This window comes from Oncorhynchus nerka, linkage group LG9a (genome assembly GCF_034236695.1).
Source record: "Oncorhynchus nerka isolate Pitt River linkage group LG9a, Oner_Uvic_2.0, whole genome shotgun sequence".
In the NCBI taxonomy this organism is placed as follows: domain Eukaryota; kingdom Metazoa; phylum Chordata; class Actinopteri; order Salmoniformes; family Salmonidae; genus Oncorhynchus; species Oncorhynchus nerka.
The window spans coordinates 36,960,924-36,986,564 of NC_088404.1; the positions used below are offsets into that span (position 1 = coordinate 36,960,924).

The window sequence follows — 25,641 nt, forward strand, 5'->3', positions numbered from 1 at the left end:
CATGTTATTCATCATACACAATATTGATCATGGGCACTGACAGTATAAACATCCATTCATTTTGATGATTGTTAATTGCATGCATATTTTTACCCAATGTAGCAGAAATGATGTGTTTGACGTGGGAAAGGATCTCCCTCAGTAGAAAGACATGTCTAAAGCTCTTCTCTATGAGCTCTGCTGTGACTCAGAGAGGCTTAGGAGGATGTGGTCCTCTGACTCAAACATGATCTGCCAATGCGTCTGTACACACCCACTTATTGCCTCACCCCCACAGCACGTCCGCCAAGAGCCCCAGATACAATCCCTGTCTTTTTTTCTCCTCCGGAAAACATCACCCCACACTCCAACTTGTTGATTGTGATTTGATTCAACAGTTCAGTCAACTGCATGAAGAAGGGAAAGGTATTTTCCTTTTATATGACAACAACTGAATGCATGCCGTTCTGGACAGGAAAAAACATTTTAATTTAACCTTAACTAGGCAAGTCAGTTAAGAACAAATTCTTATTTGCAGTGACGGCCTACACCGGCCAAACCCGGACAAAGCTGGGCCAATTGTGCGCCGCACTAAGGGACTCCCAATCACAGCTGGTTGTGATACAGCCTGGAATCGAATCAGGGTGTCTGTAGTGACGCCTAAAGCACTGCGGTGCAGTGCCTTAGACCCCTGACCCACTCGAGAGCAGTTGTTAATCTTTTGACACATACAATCACATATTTGTGATCATTGTTGAGTGTTCTCTGCAGGGAACCATCGTAATTATGTGATTGTAACAGTAGAAACAGAACGTCAACAGAACGTACGGTATGCTGCAGCTAGGGATGCACAATATTTCGGTGAACATATCGGAATCGGGCGATATTAGCTAAAAATGACAACATTGGTGTCTAGTTTAACGCCGATGTGCAAAACTGATGTCAAAGCTGACGTGCATACCAATATAACATAGGTATATGACGTAATGACGCCACGTAAAATGTTACGCTACACGTGCAGCACAGCATTCCTAACCTAGCCCACAATGTCTGCTGTGTGGATCGAGCTGTCAACAAGTTGAGCAGTCAATTGAGAGAGTAGGAACATTTCAGCGAGACAATACAAAGGCGAAAACCATTAACACCAAGATAATGGAATTCATTGCCCTTGACAATCAACCGTTCTCTGTCGTGGGTGATGTTGGCTTTTGACATCTATTTTTTAGATGTTGCCCTACCGGAGTTACACAGTAATGGCGTCACTGCTATTAGCTTCATGACTGACATTTGGACCAGCGATATCAGCCCCATGAGCATGCTGAGTCTGACAGCACAGTGGGTCATCGAGGATTTCTTACTGAGTCATAATGCATGCTCATGAATGTGCTGGTTGTCATACCGCTGCTGCCATTTCAATTGCATTTGAGAACATGTTTGAAGATTGGAAATACCTGCTAGCTCCATTCGCACAACTGACTCGAGAAATAAACTCATCAACTGCACCTGCAGCAGACGTGATACCCTCTGTCATGGCATTGAAACGGCTGTTCAACAAAACTGCAGAGGCTGTGAACAAGCGATTCGGTAGCATTCTCTCTTTACTGTGTCGCCACTATGCTCGATGCTATGTACAAGGACCGCTACTTCGATGCAGACAAGAAACCGGGTTTACGTGAAATGTTACATACACAGCTGGACAAGATGGAAAAGGACACAGAGACAGTGCGCACTGAGGAAGAGAGGCCACGGACAGACAGAGCTGAAACTTCACTGCTTGACAGATATGATGAAATTCTGGTTGAGAATTAAACGACTGAACAAATGGACAACGAAACAGCACTGCAAGTAAGTGAAATAAATAGGTTTTGATTATGTTCTACTGGTAATGGGGACATACGTAAATTCCAATAAAATAACTTTTTGTGTGTGTGTGTGTGTGTGTGTGTGTGTGTGTGTAACCTTTATTTAACTGACAAGTCATAACTGGCAAGCCCATGGGACACCCAATCACAACCGGATGTGAAACAGCCTGGATTCAAACCAGGGACTTTAGTGACGCCTCTTGCACTGAAATGCAGTGCCTTAGACCACTGCGTCCATGTGTGTTTGTTAACTATTTAACTGTACTAGAATGCTTAAAAGGCTGCTAAAAATGTTATCTGTTATCGGTATCGTTTTACTTTGGCAAGGAAAATATTGGATATCGGTAACGGATAAAAATGTCATATTGGTGCATCACTAGCTGCAACAAATGCGTCTAAACAAGATTGTTGCCTGAAAAGCATTAAAAAATGTGTACTGTATTGTGAAAGATAAATGCGAACTTCCACATCCATAGCCGAACTCATTCCATAAACAGGTTGCGCTGACAAAACCAAGTTTTAAGTTAGCCACCTAACGGCTAGACTTTTTTACTGTGTACCATGTGTCTGGTGAGCAGAAGGGAGAAATGTAATATTGTTTAGAAAATAGATGTGTGTCAGCTAAGCTAACAGCTTAATTCTTTATGATGGCAGCCATGTTTGTTTGTTTGACAAGCGAAACTCCCTAATCCCAGAATGCCATTCACTATAAAACACAAATAAACAAAGTAAAATGACTGAGAGTAGCAGCCAAGCACACCAAGACAGTTGTGAAGAGGGCACGACAAAACCTATTCCCCCATAGGAGACTGAAAAGATTTGGCATGGGTCCTCAGATCCTCAAAAGGTTTTACAACTGCACCATCGAGAGTATCCTGACGGGTTGCATCACTGCCTGTTATGGCAACTGCTCGCCTCCGACTGCAAGGCACTACAGAGGGTAGTGCGTACGGCCCAGTACATCACTGGGGTCAAGCTTCCTGCCATCCAGGACGTCTATACCAGGCGGTGTCAGGGGAAGGCCCAAAGACTCCAGCCACCCTAGTCATGGACTCTTCTCTCTGCTACTACATGGCGAGCAGTACCGGAGTGCCAAGTCTAGGTCCAAGAGGCTTCTAAACAGCTTCTACCCCCAAGCGATATGACACCCGAACATCTACTCTCTGTCATTATCTATGCATGGCCACTTTAATAACTCTACCTACATGTACATAATTACCTCAATTACCTCGACATCGGTGTCCCCACACATTGACGTATTGACTCTGTACCGGTACCCCCTGTATATAGCCCCGCTATTGTTATTTACTGCTGCTCTTTAATTATTTGTTATTCTTACCTCTTACTTAAAAAATATTTTTTTATGTAATACTGTATTGTTGGTTAAGGGCTCGTAAGTAAGCATTTCACCTGTTGTATTTGGCACATGTGACAAATAACATATAATTTGATTTAAACGTCAATGATGGCTGTGCCCATTTCCCCAAAAATATTAACTTAGTTTGGCCATTTTTCAGCATAATACAAATCTTCAATCTACTTGTTACAGTGTATACAAGAACCGGAGATCATGACTTGACAAGACGTTTACAGTTTTTGACAAATCACAAAGAAAAGAAAATGTTATCACCTCATAGATCATCACCCTAAATACAAGTCTACTGCCTAGCCTAACCATAGCACGAAAGCTAAACAGGGTTGCCAAGATTTGGGTGAAACCATTTTAGGGGGTTTGTGGGGGGTTCATTTCATTTGTAGGGGATTTCAAGTCCATGGGGGGTAGAAATAGGGGAAAGTATCGTGGGGGAATTTGATGCATGAAGTATTACTATGATGGGGATTTGTTAATAAATGTGGGGCAAACACAGGAGAAGTTTATAAGCTAATTAAACATAAAATACCTGGACAGGGGGGTCTGAGCTGGAAACCCTGAGTAACGATAGTTAGAATCTTAGTCAGTCGAGTGAACCATCCCTCCACCTCGTTTGGTTATAACATCTTTGGCCTGACAGACGTTTACGTGACAACCAGGATGTATTGGTTGATGTCATCAAAAATGGCACCACACATAGCTGTATTTAGCTTAGCATTAGATCATCATAATCAGTACACCCTTCCAAAAGTATTTTACACACGTGTGTCCATTACAATCTATCCAATAATCAGAATGCATGATTGTCACCGGTACTTGAAAATGTGAATAAAACAGTAAATACATTATGCTCCATACATATATACGGTGTGCTACAGTAGAAACGACAACACGATATACAGAAACTATAATGATAGCGTAGTGAGGCACTTGCTTTGATAGGAAAACACACATGTCCAAAGTTATTATTAATAAGGAAAACTACAATGAAGGCAATGCGGGCGCCAGCTGGAAATTGTAGCAGGGGGAAAGTGTTTGTGCAGGTTCCGTTCTGACTGGAGATGCGTAAATGTCTGCATACTTGATCTGGGGAAACACTGGGGAAGTGCTTGGGCTCTCATCCAAGAGAGAAGTTTGTCTGGCTCAGTAAAGCCTCAAACATAAATTGTCCACAACAGTGAAATGGGCTACTTCTATGTGAATTAATGAGGAGGCGGAACACAAAATCAATTCAAACTGTTGTTAAAAAATAAAACTTTTGGAAAATTATTTGAAATTGACAAGCTGGAATGTAGCCTATTGATAATTAGCAGGCAGGGTGCCTTGGTTTGGGGGCAGCGCGGGTTAACCATCCTGTTGCATAACAATCACATTTTGGAACAGTGAGTGCATTCTGACATCACACGTGTAAATAAATCTCACGCTGGGGCGACCATTAGAGATATTTGGAACTCACACGTTAACAAGTTAATGAAACTGAGCCAGCTGCTTGAACAGAGTTCTGAGTGGTGATAACCATGAGAACAGACCCTCTGGATGGATGCTCTAAGAATGGACGGGAACACATCTTCAGAAAGTATTCACACCCGTTGACTTTATCCACATTTTGTTGTGTTACAAATTGGGAAAAAATTTGATTTAATTGTTATTTTTTGTCAATGAAAAAGGTAGATAAGAATGCATACTTTTGACTTAAATCTGCTTCAGAATCTATGGCAAGACCTGAAAATTGTTGCCTAGCAATGATCAACAACCAACAACCAAGAGCTTGAAGAATTTTGAAAAGAATATTGAAAAATATAACACTAATATATCTTGATTAGATAAGTATTCAACCACCCGAGTCAATACATTTTAGAATCACATTTGGCAGCAATTACAGCTGTGAGTCTTTCTGGCTAAGTCTCTGAGCTTTCCACAGCTGGATTGTGCAACATTTTCCCATTATTCTTTTAAAAATTCTTCAAGCTCTGTCAAATTGGTTGTTGATAATTGCTAGGCAACCATTTTCAGGTCTCGCTTTAGATTTTGAAGCAGATTTAAGTCGAAAGTATGCATTCTTTCTACCTTTTAATTTAATCCTTACATTTTTAGTGCTTGGATTTGGATTGGCCTACTCTCTTCGCTACTTTGTATGAATCGATAAAGAAGTTTTCATCTGAATGTTATCATGTCTTCTAACAAACACATCTCAATGAACTTCGGTCAATCGATGAGAAGATCAACTTATATCGCTGTGAGAAAATGATTTCGGTAGATGGCCAATAATAATTTCAGTGAATCTAATTAATTTCGTGACAGAGGTTTGCTTTCATTTGAATGATTTCTTAACCCACAAATCCATTAATTCATGTGAGGCCAGAGACGTTTATGAGAAGAGCGCCAGAATTTTTTCCAGCCTCCATGGTCTGAAAATGACAGTCCACTACGGACTGGCACTTATGACATAAACACGGGTACTAAACCAAAGATATTGATCTGTTTTAAGCAATCGATTTAAACACATCTCTAGTCAGAGGTATAATGTTATGTGGTGAAAGTGCAAGCTTGTGCAATGTAGTAACATGTTTTGTCCACCATAGGGTAATAAGGGTAATATAACATACAGTAATTAAATATGTTAAAGTTATTCAATATTTTAATATATGATGATAGTACATGTAGCACACTCACACATTTTTACAATAATGACATCTATTTATTTCTACTTCAGTTTAAAAATGCCCCTAAGCACAATTAACCAGGTGCTCTAGACTAGAGGGTCCATAGTGTCTGTGCAGTATATGCTGAACATTTGAAATCCCTACTTCTGGTATTGAAACTCTGTAGTCAGCTCCTCAAGATCATCATCAGTCTATGCTCTGACACATACTGTAAACAGCCCTCTGTCCATCTGTCTGTCTGATCAGTTTTTTTAGCCCGTGGTCTAAAAATGTGCTCCCTCACCCAAAACCCACTCAAAATGTCCATCTTTTAGCCTCTCTATTATTTCCTTATTTATGTACCTCACATTTTTATTCGGAATACTATTTAATGAAGAGTTCATTATCAACCTTAATTATTCATTTTCGTTTCTGCATTTGCTTCCGAGGGAGGCTGGCTGGCTGGAGCAGTAGTCGTGTGGGAGGGGATGGAGATAGTAGTGGTGGGTGCTCTGCCATAAGCCCAAAACCCATCCCCATCCCATCTCCTTCAGCACCAGCCACAGACCAGGCTCCAGTCCTAGCGCACGCCACAGCTCCAGAGATGCTGAGTGCCCTTGTGATAAGGTGTGAGGCCTGTCTGCCACTGACTGACAAGCCTGCTCTTGCCATGCCAGTGCCTGGCGCTCGATAAGAGAAAATATATGCGTGATTTTGGGAAATGATATTTATCTCGGTTCTCTAGTCGTGCCAGTAACCCATCATCATTATGATGTGGCCAGTGACACTTTGCTTCTTGAAAGTCCAAAAGTGCTGCTAGGTGACCTAAACTGGGACATGCTTAACCTGTTGCGACGAGCCATCCCGGGTCCGGGATCGTGAATACAGCCTCAAGCTCATTACCATAATGCAACGTTAACTATTCATGAAAATCGCAAATGAAATGAAATCAATATGCTAGCTCTCAAGCTTAGATTTTTGTTAACAACACTGTCCTCTCAGATTTTCAAAATATGCTTCTCAACCATAGCAAAACAAGCATTTGTGTAACAGTATTGATAGCTAGCGTAGCATTTAGCGTAGCATTTAGCATTAGCATTCAGCAGGCAACATTTTCACAAAAACCAGAAAAACATTCAAATAAAATCATTTACCTTTGAAGAACAGATGTTTTCAATGAGGAGACTCTCAGTTAGATAGCAAATGTTCAGTTTTTACAAAAATATGATTTGTTTAGGACAAATCGCTCCGTTTTCTGCGTCACGTTTAGCTACGAAAAAAACCTGTATCCAGGATTGTGTAAATCTATCCGCAAGCTCATTAGCATAACGCAACGTTAACTATTCATGAAAATCGCAAATTAAATGAAATAAATCTATTTGCTCTCAAGCTTAGCCTTTTGTTAACAACACTGTCATCTCAGATTAAAAAAAATATGCTTCTCAACCATAGCAAAACAAGCATTTGTGTAACAGTATTGATAGCCTAGCATAGGATTATGCCTGACATTCAAGCAACATTTTCACAAAAACCAGAAAAACATTCAAATAAAATCATTTACCTTTGAAGAACTTCAGATGTTTTCAATGAGGAGACTCTCAGTTAGAAAGCAAATGTTCAGTTTTTACAAAAAGATTATTTGTGTTGACAAATCGCTCCGTTTTCTCCATCACGTTTGGGTAAGAAAAAAAACGAAAATTAAGTCATTAAAACGCGAACTTTTTTCCAAATTAACTCCATAATATTGACAGAACCATGGCAAACCGATGTTTAGAATCAATCCTCAAGGTGTTTTTCACATATCTATCGACGATAAATCCATCGTGGCAGTTGACTTTCTCTTCTGAAGAAATGGAACGGCGCATGGACCTAAAGATTACGCAATAATTTCGACACAGGACACCGGGCGGACCCCTGGTAAATGTAGTCTCTTATGGTCAATCTTCCAATGATATGCCTACAAATACGTCACAATGCTGCAGACACCTTGGAGAAACGACACAAAGGGCAGGCACATTCCTGGTGCATTCACAGCCATATAAGGAGACATTGGAACACAGCGCCTTCAGAATCTGGGGCATTTCCTGTATGAAACTTAATCTTGGTTTCGCCTGTAGCATTAGTTCTGGGGCACTCACAGATAATATCTTTGCAGTTTTGGAAACGTCAGAGTTTTTTCTTTCCAAAGCTGTCAATTACATGCATAGTTGAGCATCTTTTCGTGACAAAATATCTTGTTTAACCTCTTACGTCCACCCGACACGCAGGCGTCCCATCTAGACATCTGGAAATGCAAATGCGCTACGCTAAATGCTAATCGCACTCGTTAAAACTCAAACGTTCATTAAAACACACATGCAGGGTACTGAATTAAAGCTACACTCGTTGTGAATCCAGCCAACAAGTCAGATTTTTAAAATGCTTTTCGGCGAAAGCATGAGAAGCTATTATCTGATAGCATGCAACACCCCAAAAGACCCGCAGGGGACGTAAACAAAATAATTAGCATAGTCGGCACTACACAAAACGCAGAAATAAAATATAAAACATTCATTACCTTTGACGATCTTCTTTGTTGGCACTCCTAGATGTCCCATAAACATCACTATTGGGTCTTTTTTTTCGATTAAATCGGTCCATATATATCCTAGATATCGATCTATGAAGACTGTGTGATCAAGGAAAAAACAACGTTTTATAACGCAACGTCATTTTTTTAAATTAAAAAAGTCGACGATAAACTTTCACAAAACACTTCGAAATACTTTTGTAATGCAACTTTAGGTATTAGTAAACGTTAATAATCTATCAAATTGATCACGGGGCGATGTATATTCCATAGCTCCACTTCTTGAAACCATGTCCGGATATATCTCAACCAAAACATCCTGTCGGAGACCGGAAGAAATGGGCTGTCTCTTGTTCGTTTGACCAAGAAACAAAGCCCAGGCAAATGACAAGACTGGTGACATCGTGTGGAAGCTGTAGGAATTGCAATCTCGGCTCCAGTTAATTTGCTTTCCCATAGACAATACATACAAGTGGCGCATTGATATATTTTCCAATTTTCAGTGATCAGATTTTCTATCCACACATACTAATCATATGCATATACTATATTCCTGGCATGAGTAGCAGGGCGCTAAAATGTTGCGCGATTTTTAACAGAATGTTCGAAAAAGTAGGGGGTAGGATTAACAGGTTAAAACGGGAACGTTTTTTATCCAAAAATTAAAAGAGCGCCCCCTATCTCGAAGAAGTTAACACCCTGGACATCCTACAATCTAAGCTTGATGCCCTTAATCTCACACAAATTATCAATGAACCTACCAGGTCCAACCCCAAAGCTGTAAACACAGGCACCCTCATAGATATCATCCTAACCAACCTGACCTCCAAATACACCTCATGCATTTGGTTTTACTTGCGTTTAAGAGCAGTTGGAGACCACAGAAGGAGTGTTGTATGGCATTGAAGCTCGTTTGGAGGTTAGATAGCACAGTGTCCAAGGAAGGGCCTGAAGTATACAGAATGGTGTCGTCTGCGTAGAGGTGGATCAGGGAATCACCTGCAGCAAGAGCAACATCATTGATATATACAGAGAAAAGAGTCGGCCCGAGAATTGAACCCTGTGGCACCCCCATAGAGACTGCCAGAGGACCGGACAACATGCCCTCCGATTTGACACACTGAACTCTGTCTGCAAAGTAGTTGGTGAACCAGGCAAGGCAGTCATTAGAAAAACCGAGGCTAATGAGTTTGCCGATAAGAATATGGTGATTGACAGAGTCGAAAGCCTTGGCCAGGTCAATGAAGATGGCTGCACAGTACTGTCTTTTATCGATGGCGGTTATGATGTAATTTAGTACCTTGAGAGTGGCTGAGGTGCACCCGTGACCGGCTCGGAAACCAGATTTCACAGCGGAGAAGGTACGGTGGGATTCGAGATGGTCATTGATCTGTTTGTTGACTTGGCTTTCGAAGACCTTAGATAGGCAGGGCAGGATGGATATAAGTCTGTAACAGTTTGGGTCCAGGGTGTCTCCCCCTTTGAAGAGGGGGATGACCGTGGCAGCTTTCCAATCCTTGGGGATCTCAGACGATATGAAAGAGAGGTTGAACAGGCTTGTAGGGGTTGCGACAATGGCGGGGGTTGCGACAATTTGCGACAACTTTTAGGGGTTCCGACAATGGCGGCGGATAGTTTCAGAAATAGAGGGTCCAGATTGTCAAGCCCAGCTGATTTGTACGGATCCGGGGGGGGGGGGCTGTTGGCCGAGGTTGGAGTAGCCAGGAGGAAGGCATGGCCAGCCATTGAGAAATGCTTGTTGAAGTTTTCGATTATCATGGAGTTATTGGTGGTGACAGTGTTACCTAGCCTCAGTGCAGTGGGCAGCTGGGAGGAGGTGCTCTTGTTCTCCATGGACTTTACAGTGTCCCAGAACTTTTGGGAGTTAGAGCTAAAGGATGCACATTTCTGCTTGAAAAAGCTGGCCTTTGCTTTCCTGACTGACTGTGTGTATTGGTTCCTGACTTCCCTGAACAGTTGCATATCGCGGGGACTATTCGATGCTATTGCAGTCCGCCACAGGATGTTTTGTGCTGGTCGAGGGCAGTCAGGTCTGGAGTGAACCAAGGGCTATATCTGTTTTTAGTTCTGCATTTTTTGAACGGAGCATGCTTATCTAAGATGGTGAGGAAGTTACTTTTAAAGAATGACCATGCATCCTCAACTGACGGGATGAGGTCAATATCCTTCCAGGATACCGGGGCCAGGTCGATTAGAAAGGCCTGCTCTTAGAAGTGTTTTAGGGAGCGTTTGACAGTGATGAGGGGTGGTCGTTTGACCACGGACCCATAGCGGATACAGGCAATGAGGCAGTGATCGCTGAGATCCTGAATGAAGACAGTGGAGGTGTATTTGGAGGGCCAGTTGGTCAGGATAACGTCTATGAGGGTGCCCTTGTTTACAGATTTAGGGTTTTACCTGGTGGGTTCCTTGATGATTTGTGTGAGATTGAGGGCATCTAGCTTAGATTGTAGGACTGCCGGGGTGTCAATTCACAAATGGTGTCCAGGGCACAGCTGGGAACTGAGGGGGGTCGGTAGCAGGCGGCAACAGTGAGAGACTTATTTCTGGAGAGATACATTTTTTAAATTAGAAGTTCGAACTGTTTGGGTATGGACCTGGAAAGTATGACATTACTTTGCAGGCTATCTCTGCAGTGGACTGCAACTCCTCCCCGTTTGGCAGTTCTATCTTGACAGAAAATGTTATAGTTGGGTATGGAAATCTCAGAATTTTTGGTGGCCTTCCTAAGCCAGGATTCAGACACGGCAAGGACATCCGGTTTGACAGAGTGTGCTAAAGCAGTGAGTAAAACAAACTTAGGGAGGAGGCTTCTGATGTTGACAAGGCTTTTTTGATCACAGAAGTCAACAAATGAGGGTGCCTGGGGACATGCAGGGCCTGGGTTTACCTCCACATCACCCGCGGAACAGAGGAGGAGTAGGATGAGGGTGCGGCTAAAGGCTATCAAAACTGTTCGCCTAGAGCGTTGGGGACAAAGAATAAAAGGTGCAGATTTCTGGGCGTGGTAGAATATATTCAGGGCATAATGCGCAGACAGGGGTATGGTGGGGTGCGGGTACAGCGGAGGTAAGCCCAGGCACAGGGTGATGATAAGAGAGGTTGTATCTCTGGACATGCTGATTGTAATGGGTGAGGTCATCGCATGTGTGGGAGGTGGGACAAAGGACATATCAGAGGTATGAAGAGTGGAACTAGGGGCTCCATTGTAAACTAAAACAATGATAACTAACCTGAACAACAGTATACAAGCCATATTGACATTTGAGAGAGACATACAGCGAGGTATAAAGTAATTGCAGGTGTTGATTGGGAGAGCTAGCTAAAACAACAGATGAGACATCAACAGCTAATCTGTTCGGGTGAACAGCTGAGTAGGCCGGGAGGTGGGCCTCAGGGATAGCTTCGGTACTGGGTGCCACGGTGAGTGCAAGCTGTGAGCTAGCTAGCTGCAAGCTGTGAGCTAGCTAGCTGCAAGCTAGCTGTGAAGATCAGAAGTAGTGGTCCAGGGATTACGGCAGGAATCCGGCGTTGTTGTGGAGAGACAGTCCGATACTGGTAGTCTAGCAAGTATTATCCAGGCTAAAAACAGGGCTGGTATCTGTGCAGAAGGTAAAAGCCGCTAGCAGTGGCAAACAATGACTAAATAGCTTGTAGCTAATTAGCTGGTTAGCTTCTGGAGGTTCTTGAATGTGTTCTAAAATTGAAAATCATAGTGATTCCGTATCACATTGGGTGAGGCGGGTTACCGGAAGGTATAATCGAATTAAAAATCGAGAAGAGATTGAAAATAAATTGAAATATATATATACAAAAAATATTCTCTGCTGCCAATGACTGGAACGACCTGCAAAAATCGCTGAAGCTGGAGACACATATCTCCCTCACTAGCTTTAAGCACCACCTGTCAGAGCAGCTCACAGATCACTGCACCTGTAATTAGCCCACCTGTAAATAGCCCATCCAACTACCTCATCCCCATACTTTATTTATTTATTTATCTTGCTCCTTTGCACCCCAGTATCTCTATTAACACATTCATCTTCTGCACATCTGACATTCCAGTGTTTAATTGGTATATTGTAATTACTTCGCCACCATGGCCTATTTATTGCCTTTGCTATGAGACTCGAAATTGAGCTCAGGTGCATCATGTTTCCATTGATCATCCTTGAGATGTTTTTACAACTTGATTGGAGTCTACCTGTCATGAATTCAATTAATTGAACATGATTTGGAAAGGCACACACCTGTCTATATAAGGTCCCACAGTTGACAAAGCAAAAACCAAGCCATGAGGTCGAAGGAATTGTCCGTAGAGCTCTGAGACAGGATTGTGTCGAGGCACAGATCTGGGAAAGGGTACCAAAAGAAGTCCCCAAGAACACAGTGAACTCAGTGAACTCCATCATTCTTAAATGGAAGAAGTTTGGAAACACCAAGACTCTTCCTAGAACTGGCTACCCGGCCAACCTGAGCGATCGGGCGAAAAGGGCATTGGTTAGGGAGGTGACCAAGTACCTGATGGTCACTCTGACAGGGCGGCATAGGTCCTTTGTGGAGGTGGGAGAACCTTCCAGAAGGTCAACCATCTCTGCAGCACTCGACCAATCAGGTCTTTATGGTAGAGTGGCCAGACGGAAGCCACTCCTCAGTAAAAGGCATATGACAGCCCAACTCTCAGACCATGAGAAACAAGATTCTCTGGTCTGATGAAACCAAGATTGAATTATTTGGCCTGAATGCCAAATGTCACCTCTGGAGGAAACCTGGCACCATCCCTACGGTGAAGCATGGTGGTGGCAGCATCATTCTGTGGGGATATTTTTCAGAGGCAGGGACTGGGAGACTAATCAGGATAAAGGGAAAGATTAACGAAGGAAAGTACAGAGAGATCCTTGATGAAATCCTGCTCCAGAGCTCTCAGGACCTCATCCTGGGGCACACGTTCACCTTCCAACATGACAACGACCCTAAGCACAAAGCCAAGACAACGCAGGAATGGCTTCGGGACAAGGCTCTGAATGTCCTTGAGTGGCCCAGCCAGAGCCTGGGCTTGAACCCAATCTAACATCTCTGGAGAAACCTGAAAATAGATGTGCAGCACTGCTCCCCATCTAAACTGACAGCGCTTGAATGGATCTGCAGAGAAGAATGGGAGTAACCCCCCAAATACAGTGGTGCCAAGCTTGTAGTGTCACAACCAAGAAGATTCAAGGATGTAATCACTGCCAAAGGTGCTTCAACAAAATACTGTGTAAAGGTTCTGAATACTTACGTAAATATGATATTTCATTTTTTTTTTATATAAACCGTGTTTTTGCTTTGTCATTAAGGGGTATTGTGTGTAGATTGATGAGGGGGGAAAACAATTTAATCAATTTTGGAATAAGGCTGTAACAACAAAATGTGGAAAAAGTCAAGATGTCTGAAAACTTGCTCATTTTAAACATTTATTGGAGGATATGTATTTTTGTATTGCTTGTAACTGCTTCGGGTAATGCAAGTTCTTATGCTGTTAGGGAAATAACCTGTGTGTAAATGTAATAATCTGCTGCTGTATTTTTGTTGTTGTACAGTATGTGTGATTGTTTTGTTTGTCTTGTGTAGTTTCTTAATCATTGTACCTAAACTGTATGTGTAAACATGCATACGCAGGGCCCACCTGTAAAAGAGACCTTGGTCTCAGTCTGTGTTCCTTGTTGAAGTAAAGGTAGAATAATACATTCCGAATGCACTGTATCACAAACCATCAAAGTGTCTGGTGTATGGAGGCGTTCAGATTAAGGGATTCAATCGATACCGAGACAAAGACTTTCCGTATTGGGGATGTTACGCAAGATCTGTGAGTTGAAGAGTGTGCTTGAGATGTGTAAGAAAAAGCCCCCAGATTCAAGTGAAAATCTGCAAGTCTTTGTCAGAGTGTGTGTGGGCTGTTTGCTTGAGAGGGGACGTGTTCCTGTGTTATTTAGAAAGACAATCCTCTCCAAAGATGAGTGGGTTAACAGGAACCATTAATTGGTTTAGCAGGATTCATATGCACTCAAGTTCCGGCTTAGCTTCAAGGCTGAAAATGCTTGTATTCACATGTATTCAGCAGCCACTGCTTATTTTTCACTGCAAATGATCTCACTGTGAAGATAGGCTGTTTAACATTGCTTTTAAGCCTTAGGTTTTGATTTGGGGTTCTAAGATGAAGCATAGCTGCGTTTGTACTCATGTCATCACTTTTAATGTTGTATTCAAAAAACCCAGCTGTCATATATTATTCAATAAGTGTTCCTCTTTTCTCAGAAGCACTACACCATACTACCTCTGGTTGCAGCTTGCTTCTAGCAGCCCTTCAATTCACAGGCTACTGTATATTATTCAGTACTGTATATTTTTCCTCCATATAGTTTACCCAAGGTGACATTTGTGGGACACACTGATAAAGTAATTCTTCCCGCAGCTTATACCAGCTCTATAGGACTAAACAGAAATTCCCCATTATTTTAGTTTTTTTTTTTTGAGGGAGACAACTGCCCTTGTGATCTACAGTGCGGAGTAGCAGAGTAGTCCCCGACAGAAAGAAGTGCCTTTAACACCGGCTCCTTGGCAGCCTCACAGGAGCCTAGTGAGTATATTGTCGCTCGCTCTTAACCAAATGTATTTCCAGTCTGTCTGTGATACCCTAACAATAGGAGCAGACCCACGATTCCCAACATATTTGTCAAATCACCGCACCTGTGAAGATCACTCTGCTCAAGATAAATTTGAGGTAGGAGTGTTCGGCTACTGAATAAATCTTTTTATTACGTTGTTGTCTCTATTTGGCTGAGCGGATGAGGATTCTCCTCACATGAAGTGCAGTGGTGAAAGCCATGATAAATTGCACTCTTTGTTGACACCTTCATTGGGTTATTTATGGCTCATTAATTGAACTGAAAAGGAGAGTTGAAGGCGCAGCGGGGGGAGTCACTGCGCTAGGCCTTCATGGCACTGCCTCGCAGCAGCCCACAGGGCTGGGAGGAGATAGGAGACGAGAGGAGGCGTCCTATTCTCACATCTGTCTGACTGTTTCCTGTTTGCTGGGGAGAAAAGTGAGAGAATACTCTCGTCAGGGGCGGGCAGAGAAACGGGGAAGACAACCATGAGACGACGGCCCCCACCCATCCCATCCCAGCCCCTCTCTCACATAAGCTCCCTCCTTCAAAACCTGAAAGGGTTTTTATTTTAATCTTCTCCTGTGTATTCTTTTAGTCCAAGGAGATGTGCTTTAATCATCTTGAGGTTTGTATTGTAAAGGACTGAATGCACTGTTCATTCAGTCCTTTACGGAATCGAGAAGAACATAGCTGCAAGATCTGTTTGCAATTACATGAATGCTTTCTTTAATATTAATTCAGTAGGCCTATTCATTCCATGATGTGAAATTGCATTATGAGCTTGTGTACACAAATGTAGGATTTGCTACAAGCAGTATTATGTTGCTCTGACTGAATAGTCTATAAGATAAAATATCCCCTCTCTTTTGATCTACAATCTCCTTTCAAAGCTTTGGATTTCCCAAGGAGGAAAGGGGCACTTCAGACATGAGCTCGGGAACACACTTGATTAACAAGTGGATTAACGATGCTCGTTTCATGGAAGGGTGTACCCCAAAGAACTTCAAAGGCCAACTGGAGTGAGTGCCCACGAGGTACAGTAATGAGGCCTTCCTTCCTGAGAGTACTGACAGACTTTATTCCTTCACTTCAACCTGATCATTTTTTCCCCTTTCTGGTGCTTTATCTATTTTTCTCTATCTCTATTTGTCTCTTTCTCTCATCATCTCCCACTCTATTTCTGTTGATTGGTCTTAGAATTCCTTTCTCCACCAAGGGTTTGTTACATTAGGTCAATGTTACACTTGCCCCTGCACATTGACTGTACCGGTACCCCCTGTATATGTGTAACCTTTAGTTAAATAGGCAGGTCAGTTAAGAACAAATTCTTATTTACAATGACAGCCTACCCCTGCCAAACCCGGACTACACTGGGCCAATTGTGCGCCGCCCTATGGGACTCCCAATCACAGCCGGATGTGATGCAGCCTGGATTTGAACTAGGTACTGCAGTGACGTCTCTTGCATTAAAGATGCAGTGTCTTAGACCACTGCACCACTCGGGAGCCTCACTACTGTTATTTTACTGCTGCTCTTTAAGTTTTATATATATATTTATATATTTAATTATTTTTTATTTTTACTTAGCTATTTTTTACTTGACTCTTATTTTTCTTTAAACTGCATTGTTGGTTAAGGGCTTGTAAGTAAGCACACCTGTTGTATTCGGCGCATGTGACAAATAACATTTGATTTGATTTGTATGTCCTGTATTGTATGGCAACTATCTCTGCATAATTGCAGATTTCTAGTGTAATTCCAGACATATCCCATCCCATCCTGGGGATCCACAGGAGTAGAGCAGGATCATGTTTGTTTGTATAGTTTGCCAGGCTCTAAGTCTCTTCATGTGTCTATGTCCTTGAACTGTAAGTGCTTAGGCTCATCCAGCTAGGGTCCCCTACTACCCTACTGCTGACATGTCACTCCCGTCACAGCTGCCAGTCAGCTCTCAGTGACGCTGGCCCACATCCTCCAACACTTTATGTCTCTCAACACCAAGTCCTCAGTGTCTCTGTGAGAGAGGGACATGTCTGGAACTGTCTGTCACAGACGACTCACCCCCCAGCTGGACTGCAGAGGGGGCCATTCTCTTTCTAAGCACCAGGGTGTCTTCCAGAGACAGGCAGATTGCGTCAGTCTGGACAGCTACTGTGCTGTACCACAGTGGACCAACATTCCTATCTTCTCCCTCCATGCTTTTGTATTATTTTGAGCTGGCAAGCACACAAGTGATAGTAATCTACACTTCAATTAGATTGCACTACTCATCAGATGCTATCTTGTGTGCTGGAGCTAGAGAGTGTGAGTGAGTGAGTGTGCTTTGAGGCAGGCAAAGTGTCACTGTGAAGTAGCACCTTGGTATTACTGTGAAGGTTACCCGTTGAGCGTGTGTCTGAGTTTTAGTAAAGGCTTATACTGTAGGTAAAGAACCTGCAAAACAAATGATGCTGTGCTTTTTAAGTGCTGTACTTTTTTTCACCACAACCTGCAACCAGCGAAGGGCTGACTCCACTCCCCAAACAGATCCACTATTAAAACATAGTCTATTGTCATTCAACCAGTCATAAATTACAGTTCACCAGGGACCACTGAAATAGAGAGAGTTACAAAAGCAATGTAAAATAATATTTTGCTTGAATTGTCACTGTTGGTGATATTGTATGTCCACATTATTAATGTGTTTCTCCTTTCTCTGTTTTTGTTTGGTGATGATGTGTGCTGTGCCTCGCTGCTTCATCAACCTGATCATGTACGAAAGGTAAGTGTCATAATGCCTGTCTCATAATCCAGAACACTCATTGAGTTACCTAGGATAGGATAAAGTAATCCTTCTCACCCCCCCCCCCCCCCCCCCTTAAAAGATTTAGATGCACTATTGTAAAGTGGCTGCTCCACTGGATGTCATAAGGTGAATGCACCAATTTGTAAGTCGCTCTGGATAAGAGCGTCTGCTAAATGACTTAAATGTAATGTAAATGTAAATGAATTATTTAACAATAGATGGAGTCGCTCACTTTCTAAACGTACACTCATATCATTGACCAAATATGTACTTCTGTGTAGGTGGACTCACAAACAAGCAAGGTACGTGAACTACATATTATAACTGTATGTCAGTCAACATCAACAGATGATTGTATTTGTGTCTTAACAAAATAACATATTTGTGTCTAACAAAATTACCATATTTATGTTAAAGAAAATGAGTAAAAAGGCCTCACAATCCTGCATTTGGTATTTGTTTCCTTCCGATGTGTTAGCTAGGCAGTCTCTTCCTCTGCACCCGTTGCAAGGCAGTCACACAGAGCAGAGCTACAGTTCCAATGTTCTTCCACCGAGTGGCAGGTATTCTGGTCTAATACTGTCCCACCCGCTAACACAGGAAAATCAAGATGGATGGGTAGATTCCATCGGTTTTTATCATCCCTTAATGTGCAGTTATACAGTGACAGAGAACTCTCCTAGAAGAGGACAGGCCAATGTTTGAAAATTTTGCAGGCGGGACATAGCACTCTCCAGGCACAGCCATTAAGTTCCATCAGGGAGGCAGTCTCAGGTAGGCAGTAGACACAATACCCTGGCCTCCCCTGCTGCCAAAGCTGGGAACATCTCTCTATATTTCTTTCTCTCTCTCTCTCGCTTTCTCCCTCTTTCTTTTCTCTCTCTCTCTCTCTCTCTCTCTCTCTCTCTCTCTCTCTCTCTCTCTCTCTCTCCTCTGTAGAGGAGAGCCATTCCACGTGGAACTATAGTGCTCCTCTCATCACTACGAGGTGCTTTGTTGTCCTTTTAAATGCAAGTGTCAGGTCTCAAGTAGTTGCTCTTCTCCCTCCTTTTGAGCATGGACATAAATATATTGTGCTATCTTCACGTTTGTTCAATGATATTCTCCTGTAGTGATACTGAATGGTAGCCATGGTCCGATTTATTAGGGAAACAGGATATTAAAAACATATGTCAGAAAGGTTTCTTACAACTCAACACTGAGCACAATCCGACCCTCTCCACAATGTGAACATGTAAACAGATATTCCTGTATATTTTTATCAAAGAGAATGTGACTTGTACTCTATTACACAGTCCATATGGGGGGGATGTGTTCTCTGTCTTTGTTAGTATGTCACCCGTTGATAAAAGTGCCTTGATGTTGGAATAACTAACAAAATGTGGAAAATCTGAATATATTTAGTGGCACTTTTCAAACCAGGTTGTATGCAATGAAGGTCTCAGTTGCACATTGCTGTCTAAAAGACTGCTTATTGACAGACCTTCAGCGTCATGGGTTTCGCGTGTTCTTTGAATCTGTGGTACTCCAGCAAATGTGATCCTCTCTGATGCTTCTATTTGAACTTATTTTGATATCCCTGAGCATTAAGAGAAGTGACAGCTTACAAATAAATCCATAATTATCACATCTGAAAGCCGCCATCCCAAACTTTATTTGCATACGGAACACTTTGAGGGATGGGGCTGATATACCCTAAGGGTCTGGCAGACTCTGGCAAAGTGGCTGCTGTCATCTCTCTTCTCAGAAACCCACTGAAAAATAGAGGCAGAGACCATGTAGCGAGACAATAATGTTCTGTTAAGGTCCAATGCCAATATCAAATCATTTCTGGGTAATGATTAAGTACCTTGATGTGATTGTTTTCAATTAAAATGTTCAAAAAGAAACAAAAATAGCTTCTTAGCAAAGAGCAGTGTCTCAAGTGAGAATTTTGCTAGGACTGTCTGGGAGTGGTCTGTGGGAGATTTATGTAGCGATAACATGCAGTTTACACTACTGCAGGCTGCCATATGCTACTAAATTATCCTTAGAACTTCTTCTGTGTCCAATTTTTTAATAATCTGGTGCAATAGAAGCATACATCTGGTACAGTAGAAGCAATTATTGGTACCATGATTGTCTTCGAAAAGTGTATTTATTTATACAAAGATTGAACCCGTTTTTCCCCTTTACTACTATATAATAGGGAATCCTTTTTTCTGCAAACAATGCCTGCAGTACAGCGGTCGACTTGAACTCCATCCCACCAAAACAGGCAGAAATGTGTTTTCAAACAGCTCTTACAATAAAAGGGCATTATCATAGTTTTCACAGTATTACAGTATTTCAACCTATAGTGTGGAAATGTATAAAAAAATGGAGGAAAATCATATGTTTGACAACAGTGGGCCTTTAAAAATGTCTAAGTAGGCAGGACTGACTAAGGTATAGTGGAGTGTAAAAAAAAACAGAGGACAAAATTGTTCCCATTGTATTTCCCCAGTGTATTTCCCAACAGAGCAAGGCCTGCCAAGGCCCCGCAGGCTTCATTTCACCCCTTCAAAACCTAACATATTTTTGGAGTGTTCTGAAGATAGGAACACAATGACTGCCTGTAGAATTTCATCTTAATTCTACCTGGGAACACAAAAGACAAATCATGGCCATCACAAAAGCCTTGTTCCTGTCGCACAGTGTGTGATAGGACAGGCTCAGGCAGCATAAATGCCTGTCCCTTCAGAGAGCAGAGAGAGAAAGATAGACAGAGAGGAGAATGGTCCCAGGCCAGACATAAGATTACTTCTCTCCTGTGCCGGGTGAGCCTATAGGACTACCCTCCTGTCCTGTCAGTAGAGGACAGGTTTAGCACACACAGCAGACAGGTATTATATAGGAAAATCTATATGTATCTATCAGGTTTTTGATGAGAACATCACCCAGACGTTGGCTATGTGTATTATATTTGTAATGCATGTCCCAATCTTTAGTTTGATATAGGCTAATAGTTTCACGCTGAAGCAACAGCGTAGAAGAAGGCTATAGGAGATACTATATTGCTACTGAATTACTCCTGAATAGATTGGGTTTTCCTCTCTCCTCTACTGCTCCACATCCTCAGTGAGTCACTGCCACATGGCACTATGGAAAGGGGTCATGTTTATCCAGCAACGTCTGGAAAGAAAAACCCATAGAACTGTTAACTGCTATCCCTTTCACCGTTGGGCATCAGATATGTGTTTTTTCGGTGGCTTCTCTCCTCTGCTCCACCTTCTGAACAGATATCGATATTCCCCTATGAGTTTCTGCCACGGTACCTCCCCCTAAAGTTGCAGCTAAAGCTCATCTAATTGGTTGCTGGGCTTTAATTAGCTCAGTGCGTTTGCATGTCTGCCATTAGGAATTCAAATGGGGTGGTAGCTGACATTATCCCTTCTCTCCTTCTCCTCTTGCCAGAATCCGTCCCTGTCTAATTCTTCATTTCCCCAGATCCTGTTTTTAAAATTTTATTTAGGCTGTCATTTATTTAACAAGGGATTATTTATTTAGTGCGTCAAATAATTCCTGAATGAATATTTATATATTTGTGGGAGCTTTAAATATTTACATGTCTCCACTTCTGGTTTTCAAGCCACTGTAATGAGTGTTGTTGTTGGAGGTTCAGGGGAATAACAAGACTGGTTTCAAAGTGAAAATTCCTTAGAATATATTCAAACTTAATTTCTTAGAATTTATTATCAGAGTTGATGCTCTAATGATAGTGTAATTGGAGGTATATTATGGATACGCTGGATGCAGTGATGGTAATTTATTTGGCTGTTGATATTCATTTGAACGAAAATGAATGATTCATGTTAGGGGGTGCTGTGTGTAAACATGACCTTGTGTCAACTCCTGCACTGATGCTGTCTGAGATTCCTACTTGACCAAATTCTCTTAATCCTTAGCCATTTTAACCTATTGCCCCCTTTTCTCTGCATCTTGTTTTACACATACTTTATTCTGTAATAGTGGATTATTAAAGAGGAGAATCATCTTGAACCAGTCATGCCCTCATGGTTTACAGTGCTGTGATTCCCACTGGTCTAGCTGGGCATGATGAGCCACACCACTGTGTTTCCATACACCCAGCCTTATTATTGCAGGCGATACGATACTGTAGCAGGAGAACTAAGCAGAGCGGGCAGGTAGCAGGCAGTTAGACAGGCAGCGTGGCTGGTTAGTTGTTGAACCAGGGATTGCCTCTTTCCACTAGAACTAGAAACCCCAGCCTAGATCCTAATGACCAACTACAATAAAGAGGGGAGGGGAGGAAGAGGCTGATTTGTTCTGCATGCTAAATATTGCCTGTAATCTTTATTCCTCCGAGTACCTTATTAAAAGTGAAAGGAAGATGAAATCCCACCACCCGGGCCATCCGTTCTGCTGTTTATTAGAGAGGCTTTTCTCGGCTAATATTGAGGTTATGGTAACCTTAGCGGTGATAGATGCATGTTGTGACTTCAGGTAATAATAGCAATGATTGATTCCCACCTGAACCCTGGAGGTGTAATCTAGCGAGATGGAAAAGATAAAGTGTCAGGGAGCTTTTGAAAGATACACAAAGGTACAGGCAGATCAGATCCAGGAGTGCTGTTTTTCATCGGCTAGACAACCCCTTGTTTTCTGAATTTATGATGCTTCATCTCATCTCTAATTCATCATTAATTAACTACTGTTTTCTTTACTAAAATCCATCACTATTTGTCATTTTTATTTGTGAACTTTCTTTGAAAATATAGATATTATTTTGCTGAAGGGGGATAAGTTGTATACAATCCCTGAAGCCCAAGGCAAATCTTTTTTTATAAATTACTCTTGGAATTATCTCGTCTGAACAACTTACTATCTCAATCAAACGACTTAGCATTTTATTTTAATGATTTTGTATCTTGTTTAAATGACTTAGTTAAAAAATAAACAAAGTCGTTCAAACGAGATGAAAACCGCGCAATTTTCAGCATGTGTTAAGGCAGCGCTAGTGTCAAATGCACGTTAGTTTGCAATTCACCATGTAAAAACTGCCGCTCTGGCATTTTCCAGCCCTAATTCCAGGTTCGGCAATTTACCTGTCTAATTCAGCTCGCAGCACTGATATGGATATTTAAAACCAACCAAAAGCTGGTTTTAGTGGTAACACAGTTGGTTATGCCATGAATTTTGACAGCGGAAACGCAGCCTGTCCAGCCATGACGCACACTGCCCATATGCACATGGAACAAGAGTAGCCTAATGTGCTTTTGGTGCCTGTATACTTATTTTTCTTCCCATTTCATTTGATTTGATTAAAAAACAAGAATAACCTCCGCCTCCTCTCAACGAAGCCTTTTATTCGCCTGCCGAATGGAATCGCAAAGTAGTCAAGACTGTCGATAAAGGGTTTGGCTCCTGAAACCGCTTGGAAGTTAATCTTAATCTTAATCTTAATCACCAAGGCTTTAATAAAATATAAAGTTTGAGAGGAACAAAACAGTGAGCTGACATTCCTTTTTTATCTATGCATTGTAGACATGTCCACATTACTTTAGCATTGCAGGTCCCGTTTTGGACGTGCCTAAAACCCCCTCCATGATGTAGGCTACGTGCCCATGCCCATCATGAAACGAGAGATGAGAACCTTGGTGAATACCGGTGAACCTCGTATTTAGAAGTTATCTGTAACCTGTAAACGTATTAGAATGATTCATCTTCCTGGTTTTATGGTGACAGTCCGTGGAGCGCTTGAATTTCTGGAGATTTGTGAATGTGATCTGATCTGTAAGATGATTCCAATTACGTTCATAAACCATAGGCCTATTTGGGAGCAGTATAAAGGTTAGTAGACATTCTCCCTTTCTCTTTATATTGGATCTTTGTCCAGCTACTGTGAAAAGTTTGGATGTGTGTAAAACCCTCCATAAACGGCGTTGTTTTAGTATTATATGTCCATGGGGAGGAATTATGGTGCCTGTTTAAAACATGTCTTTGTTTTGTTTAGAATTTGATTACAATTATACATTTTCTTTTCATGCCTTATCAATAATAAATTGAATCTTGCTTTTTGACAATGTTTGGTATGTCCATGCTCAGCCATAATGCAATTTTCAGTAGGCCTAGCCCCTATGTCCGTGTGAATGCTATTGAAGCCATACAAATACTTAGAACAATGTGAATGCAAATGGATTCAAATGAACCTATTTAGCAAAGATGGGATAGATCTACATTTGTTATTTCGTTTCTGTAAGCCATTTAACAAACTATAACGGACTAACATTGGAATTGGAGTTGGAGTACTGTAAATACACCACATATTTTGCCATGGAGTGCATTCTGTTTGGCCAGTGAGGGGCCAAGCCTAGACAAACCCACAACTTTATATTCTTCAAAACTCAGACCTTAGGGAAAATGGCAAAAATATTTCTGACACACCCCTGAACCTATTGCGTTAGATTGTTAAAATAGAGCCCTAAGTTGTTTAAACGAGATACTAAGTCGTGTTATTTTGTCTTATTGTGCCAAATTTGTTATGCAGCGCCAGTTGTGCTTGTCAGAACATTGCTGCAGCCATTCATTCACTGATTCCATCCATTGATATGATTATTAATTGACAGTTCTTTTATAGGGCTGCTTATGAATGCCAGAGCATGTACTGTAAGTGGGCCAACAAGATCTCACGGTTTTACCAATTTGACTTCAGACCGTTATTGTATGATCAAATTAATAGTGGTGAGTATCATCTACACCTAATTGACTTCTTTGTGATTGCCTTTGCTTATTTACATAATACATTATACTTCATGTGCAAAACAGGGTATGGATAACTACAGTGTAAACAATGAGAAAGTGATCAGCATATTTTAATTGTATGTGTGCATTCTGGAGCATTCTGTTAATGAAGCTCGGAGTGCTCAGTCCCAGATGGGTTTTTTCCTGCCTCACACCTATACTGTTGTTGAGCTGCATAAGATGGCAGCACTATTATTCTATTAGTAGCTTATTAATGAAGCTAATTTGTGTAACTGTTATTAAATCCTTTGAAAGATTGTTTGTGTTCAGATGAAATGAAACGCATCCCAGAAGCCATCCATTGTGGCGGATAGATTACAAGAGAAATAAGGTTCTTTGAAAAATGATATTTTATGGGCAGAAATGTTTCACCGTACCTTAGGGGCAGTGATGACAGGGAAACACTGCAGTCCTCCTTCATGTTGAGATGTTTTTTTTAGTCAAAGTACCAGGGGAGAACACTAAGTGTGATTTATTCATCCCTTGACCAGTAAAAGGTGTCAGCCAGGTGAAAATGGATGCTGGGAGTATTGACAGGAGAAAAGGGCCGTGCAGTTGTCCTGCTCTGTCACACCAGATTGAGCGAGGGGGGAATGTGTCCTCTGCTATACCTCACTGTGTGTGCTTTGTAGGAGGCAGTTCTGATAATACACACACCGTGACTAGTAATACCTTTTTGCATTTATTTTACTTGGTTGCTACAATATATGGTGTTCCCACTCTCTCTGTTGGAGAGTTCTGATTTATCTAATGGACAATTTACATGTTTCTATTCCTTATATAAGCCCTCCCTCTCTGCATTTCTATGTGATAATTTTCCTTTATTTGTGGCCGTTGCTTAACAGTATCCTGGAGCGCATTGGATACATCTCAGACGGGGATCTGATTTCCCACATGAACAGATCAAATCGCCTCTTTTGTTCACTGGTTCTATCTGGCAGTGTGGAGAGCTGGAAGATTTTCGCAGGGCTTTCCCTTATA

General features: G+C 41.8%; 1 protein-coding gene across 1 annotated transcript in view; it reads left to right on the plus strand.

Annotated features, from left to right (window-relative positions):
• LOC115134249 (nuclear receptor ROR-alpha A) overlaps window positions 1–25,641 on the plus strand; it is a 298,545-nt gene that overhangs the window by 97,357 nt on the left and 175,547 nt on the right. Inside the window, 1 exon segment of the mRNA XM_065022554.1 lies at window positions 18,159–18,179. Coding sequence (XP_064878626.1) covers window positions 18,159–18,179 — 21 coding nt within the window.